The following is a 6441-nucleotide window of genomic DNA, read 5'->3' as shown; positions in this document are numbered from 1 at the left end:
ATTTAAATTATATACAAAGTTGTAATAGAAAGATACATTATTAAGAATATACATAATGAAACAAAAAATAGAAGCTCATATTTTCTTTCATTACTCTAATGTAATCCTTGCTCACTCCCTCATTTTGAACACCATTACGCTAATGGTTTTATATGTTTAACCTTTCTCTCATAATAATTAAAGATTTCTCAAGATCACAGTGTTTTACTTTCATGTGTTCCCACATCTAAGATAATGCTAAAAAGCACACATAATACTGCTTCACAATTCTCAAATTCCTTATTCAAACTTCTCATAATACTCTGAGAAAATCACATAAAAAATGAATTTACAGTATGATAAATAAGTCAATTTTAATGATAAACTGAATTTTTTCAAATTATCATTAAAGTCATTTTAAGGACTAAAATTATTCCTTATCTACTATAAAACATTAACTTTAAAGAAAGTAGGTATAGTGACTTTAAAATAGAACTTTATGCTTGAAGGAAATTATTAAAATTAGATAAGACATTTTAAACTATTATATTTTAATTTAATCAGGGCCATAAAAAGTAAAACTTTTTTTTAAAATTTGGACAGTGCAACTTTGAGTGATCAAACATTCTACAGTAGGAAATTAAGTATTGCAAAAGGAAAACCATATAGTTTAAGAATTCACCCAAACCTAATTGTAGAAGAACAAACTTTTTCTACAGTGGTAGAGCCACTGGTAAGGTACACAAGCTCTTGTAAAACAGTCTTACACTCATAAACTTACCCACATGCATGCAAAGACATGAAAGTAGAAGGGGACTAATTGGGAATAGGGAGAGAATTATCAGGAATGAGAGGGACACAAGAAAGGGAAATGAGGGTGAATATGAACAAAGAACATTATATATGTTTGTGAAAATGTCATGATGAAACTCATTATTATGTATAATTAATATATGCTTACAAAAACATTTTTTAAAAAAGAATTTAACCAGGGCTGAAGAGATAGTTCAATGGTTAAGAGAACTGCTCTTGCAGAAGACCCAAGTTCAATTCCCAGTACCCACATGGCAGCTAACAACCGTCTGTAACTCCAGTTCTAGGGGATCCACCACCCTCTTCTGACCTCCTCAGGCACTGCACAACATGAGTTCACTTACACTAATGCTGGTAATGCACTCATACACATAAATAAAAATAATAAAATATTTTTAAAAAAATAAAGAATTTAACTAAACAGCCTACTTTTGAAATGTTAAGCAAACACTTCAAATACTAGACAATCCAGACAATAGTACTTATAAGTATTTTACTTGTACAAGTATTCAAGCTAATAAAGTTACACAAAATTATGAAGATAATCTAGAAAATTACCTATCAATTCAGAAATCTTAGCCTATTGAAATAATTTTTATTGAAACAGAAAAAAATATGTTTTTTTCTTTGTAACTGTCTACATTTGCAGATATTCAGGCTAATAAACACGAAATGTAGATGATTATAATGAGCTAACTACATAGTCATAAATTCACAAAATTAGCCAGGGATGGTGGCACATGCCTTTAATCCTAGCACTAAGGAGGCAGAGGCAGGCAGATCTCTATGAGATGAAGGCCAGCCTGGTCTACAGAGTGAGTTCCAGGCCAGCTGGGGCTACAAGGAGACCCTGTCTCAAAAAATAAAAAATAAAAATAAATAAAAATATATTCACAAAATTATAGAACTTCTGTTTTGTCCATGGACATTCTTGAAAATTAACAGTATTACTATATGAAAAGATAGGATCACTTTTTCCTAAAAAGAGTTCATAATCCAACACCACTAAGCAATGAAGTCTACAAATTCAATTAAGGTTCAGTCATAAGCTAGGTGTGGGGGTGCACACCTATATCCTAGCAGTTGGGAGACAGAGAGAGGAAGATTGCTGCAAGTTCAAGAGTAGCCTTGTCTACATAGAGCTCTGCGTCAATCAGAGCTACATAGAAAGACTGTCTCAAAAATCCAAAGAAAAAAATAATCAGTCCAGATATAGTGGTGCATACATGTAATCCCAACACTCAGAAGGATGAAGCAAAAAAAAGCAAGAGATCAAGACCAACCTGAGCTACAAAGCAAAATCCTTTCTTAAAACCATTTTTTTTCAATTAAAATATAACAAACAGTTCCACTAAGGATTATACAGGCTTCTGAATCCTAAAATAAGGAGGATACAAACATCTCAGGTTTCTGGACATCTATAAACTACAATAAAGAAATTAAATTGTGGGGCTAGAGAGATGCTCAGGGGTTAAGAGCACTGTGGGCTGATCTTTGGAGGACCCAGGTTCAATTCCCAGCATTCACATGGCAGTTAACAATTGTCTGTAACTCTAGTTCCAGGGGAATCCAATGCCCTCTTTTGACTTCCACAGGTACTACATGACACGAGTGCACTTACATACATGCAGGCAATATACTCATACACATAAAATTAAAATAACTAAAAATTTTTAAAGAAATTAAATTGCCTTTCTTAATATTTATTCTATATTTAATTATGATTTATAATTAGCTAATGTTATCAAAGTGTACATTTTATTCTCTAAATCTTACCCAGTTCACTTGATGTCTTCTGAAGCTCCACGGTAAGTATTTTCAGTTGATCTTCACTTTTTACCAATCTTGAAAGATATTTAATTTTAAAATACAAAATATTTTTGTCAGAATTCATCTAATAATTAAAATGTCACAAAGTATCAATTATGTATCTTAACATAAATTCACTCAATTACTAAACAGTTGTTGAATATCTACTCTGTATAAACATTTTAAAACAAGAGATTATGATAAATATAAATTGTGTAATATTATATCTCCCTAAAACCTTAAGGCTTTATCTCTATTATCTTAACTATTGATGGTAATCAAATTAATGATTAATGAATATGTAATTTGCTATTATACCAAATTCTTCTTTAAAAGCAATACAAATAAAATAACATTTTATCATTTTATTGGCTTCTCTGATTTTCTTTTCCTGACCCTAAGGTAAAAGATGGCTCAGTGGTTAAGAGCACTGGTTGCTCTTGAAGAGGAACTAGGTTCAGATCCCACCAACCACACAGTGTTAACAACTGTCCACCTCCAGTTCCAAGGGATCCAATGCCCTTTTCTGGTCTCCATAGGCACTGCACGACATGGGTATACTTACATGCATTCACGAAAAACACTCACACACATAAAATTAAAAATACATTTTCTTAAAAAATAAGATAATTGCATGATATGGATGCACTTCCATACATGCAAGCAATACATGCATACACATAAAATAATAATTTTATTTTTAAACTAAGATAATTTAGAGGCCAGTAAGATGACTCACGGGGTTAGGGTGCTTGTTTGCCAAGCCTGACAACCTGAGTTCAACCCCCAGAAGAGAACCTACTCATACAATTTGTCTTCTGACCTCTACACAAGTACATGTGCACACACACATGAACACGCACACACGGGGCATGCTGCATGAATGAATGAATGAATGAATGAATGAATATAATAAATTTTAAACCAAGGTAATAGGAACAGATGAATCTAAGGTAACTCACAATTTTAATATTTGAAAACTGTCTTTTATAGATCAATCCAAAATATGTAAGATTAGAGAAATTAGAAAAACTATTTTTCTTACATCACTATGCACAGCAGCGGAGAGAAATTAGCAGACCCAGGATATAACTTGGAGGAGAAATTTGTTCCTCTCGTTTAACCTGCCAAACTTAACCACAGTGGTAAAAAGGCAAAAATAATTACCTAGGCCTCACCATACTTTTATATGAAAAATGCATAAAGTAAATAAAAAAGAGCCAGTTCTTAACATTCAAATTTTAAACAAAAACCTATTTAGGGTAAAAGTAAATGAATAATTTATCCCATAGAAAATAATATTTACTCTGCCCTAAGATAGTTGCTAAGTTTATAAAAGGTTACAGATGTAAGTAAAAAATTCTTCAGTTGGAAAATTATTCTTAGGAAGCAAATACTAATCCCCTATATCAATATGTTGTATCACTGAATCAGCACTTAAAAATTTATCTATATAGCTTGACTCCATGACAAAGCATGCATAGAAACTATTCTAGAGAATACCTGCTTTTATATAGTTTTGAGTATCAAAATTGTTTTATTTACTTATTTATATAAATAAGAAACATTTCACCTTTGCTGGTCTGTTCTCAATAATTCCTCCAAGGTGCAGATAGTGGTTTTATGTTCAGTAACCACAAAAGAATGAGCATCTTTAGCTTTGTTAAATTCTTTCATTTGAGCTTCTTTTTCTTCAGAGAGCTGATCAATCATTTTTGTTGCTATCTGCAAATCTTCTTCTAAAGCCTTTTCAGTGCTCTAATGAAGTACAAAACAGAAAGAATGATCCAAAGACCTAAAATTTTATAAAGACTTAAGTTACCTGCTTCTGTACATTTTCTTGTCCTCGTGCCCTCTGTACTTCCTCCTTCCTTGTATCCCTCCTTAGTATCCTGGAAAACCCACCCACTAACCTTATTTCAGGTCCCCATTCTCTATAATACTAATTCCTCCAAGGAGCTTTCCTAGTCAGTTCAGCCCATACAGTTCTCTCAATTCTTATAATACTTGTAACAATTTATTAGCCTAAATCATTCTATTAGTACTTAGATGTTTTTATCCAATAACTCTACATAAAAACATTTTTTTAGACTAGGATTGTTTCTTCTCTGTTTGAATTTCTGGGTCCTTATATATATTAGTAGTATCCAGTAAATATCTGCTGACTGATTATGTAAGATATACTATAAACTAGTCAGTTTTTTAAATCATACCACACTTCTCTGTAAAGACATTTTAATATCTTCAACTTCTGATGTCAAATGATCCTTCTTTTCATTTAATTCTTTTAACTTTTCATCTTGTAATTCTAAAAAATAAAATTACAGAAAGGTATTGCTTAACAGAAAACACAAATGAAGGAAAATTGTTGTTACAGAAATGATTCCTTTTCCCTCAGTAGACAATAATCCAAAATGAGCAAGAATTGTACAAATATACACATTATATTTAATCATCACCAACCTATGACTATCAAGACTGTTACGTTCTAAGAATTCAAAGATGGATATGTTAACCTTTTCAAATATTTACATTTGTAATCATAACAGAATGAAAATGGACTTCTAATTCAGGATTTTTTTAACAGGATTTTTTTCTTTGTATATTGCTGTCAAGCTGTCAGATGGCTTAAATATACCAGGCACTGTTTCATTTGTTATTGAGACTATGTTTTGGGACTGGGTGCAGTGAACACGAGTCTGTAATCACAGCTACTTGGGAGGCTAAGATAGAAGAGAGAATGGAAAGATTCTAAGGGCCAGAGATAGTGAACAACCACAAGGAAACTGTTTTTCAGATAGTAAAACAGTTGTACATATGAACTCACAGCAATTTGTGACAGCATACACAAGACCTGCTCAAGCTCCAGCCAAGCAAAATCCCAGCATGGAGACAAGAGAGGTGGGCATGAAGTCTCACCTCTAGTTGAGGAGCTATTGGCATTTTATAGCTGCTGGGAGAGGAAGAGTCAATTCCTTTAAGACTGTGACCCTTGGTAGGTCTACCACATTCCAGGGCAGGTTCCAAACCCAAGAGTATTTGAACAACAAAAATTGGACTCCAGATGAAAATAAAAAGAACATGAAGTTCAGGGGCTAAGGAGGTGGGGATGGATCTGGGGAAGAGTTGGGGAGGAGAGGAATACGATCAAAATATATTGTATGAAATTCTCAAAGAATTAAACCAAGACTGATATACTTTACAAAGCTGTCTTTTAAAATTGAGATGAAGAAATAAAAATATTTCTATACAGGCACAAATTAAGGAAATTCATGACAACCAAACCAGCACTACAGGAAATTCCTTTTTATTTACTACTTTTATTTTATGTGTATGTGTGTATTGCCTGCATGTAGGTAGGTGTACATGCCATACCCACAAAGGTCAGAAGAGGGCACTGGATCCCAGGAATGGGAGTTACGGTTGTTAGCCGCCATGTGAGTACTGGGAATTAAACCCAGGTCCTCTGAAAGAGCAATCAGTACTTTTAACTGCTGAGTCATCTCTAACCCCTGAAAAACTCTTTTTAAAGGAATACTATACACAGCAAAAGAAGTAAAGATATTCTCATCCACAAGAAGACAGGAATGTCTATATTTCATGAAAGACAGATGAACACAGGTGAGTGTGATGGCTAATCCTGGGTGTCAACTTGATTGGATCTGGGATTAACTGAAATAAAGAGATCTTTTTGATTGGATCATCTAAAGCCGGAAGACACACCCTAAATGCGGGTGTTACCTTCTGATGGAAGCCAGTATAAAAGGCCAAGGCAGAGGAGAACGCCAGGCTTCTTTTGCCGCTTGCCTTCTCTCTCACTGGTGAGTTCATCTTGCTGCT

General features: G+C 33.4%; 1 protein-coding gene across 1 annotated transcript in view; it reads right to left on the bottom strand.

Annotated features, from left to right (window-relative positions):
- Sycp1 (synaptonemal complex protein 1) overlaps positions 1–6441 on the bottom strand; it is a 152282-nt gene that overhangs the window by 101365 nt on the left and 44476 nt on the right. Inside the window, exons 13-15 of the mRNA XM_008834012.2 lie at positions 4815–4909; positions 4175–4359; positions 2569–2636 (exon numbers count right to left, since the gene is read on the bottom strand). Of these exons, the coding sequence (XP_008832234.1) occupies positions 2569–2636; positions 4175–4359; positions 4815–4909 (348 nt within the window). The remainder of the gene's footprint in view (positions 1–2568; positions 2637–4174; positions 4360–4814; positions 4910–6441) is intronic.

The sequence above is a fragment of the Nannospalax galili genome, unplaced genomic scaffold (assembly GCF_000622305.1).
Source record: "Nannospalax galili isolate Female #2095 unplaced genomic scaffold, S.galili_v1.0 scaffold475, whole genome shotgun sequence".
In the NCBI taxonomy this organism is placed as follows: domain Eukaryota; kingdom Metazoa; phylum Chordata; class Mammalia; order Rodentia; family Spalacidae; genus Nannospalax; species Nannospalax galili.
Note: the sequence above shows the minus strand (reverse complement) of the source record. Positions and strands in the feature narration are given on the sequence as shown.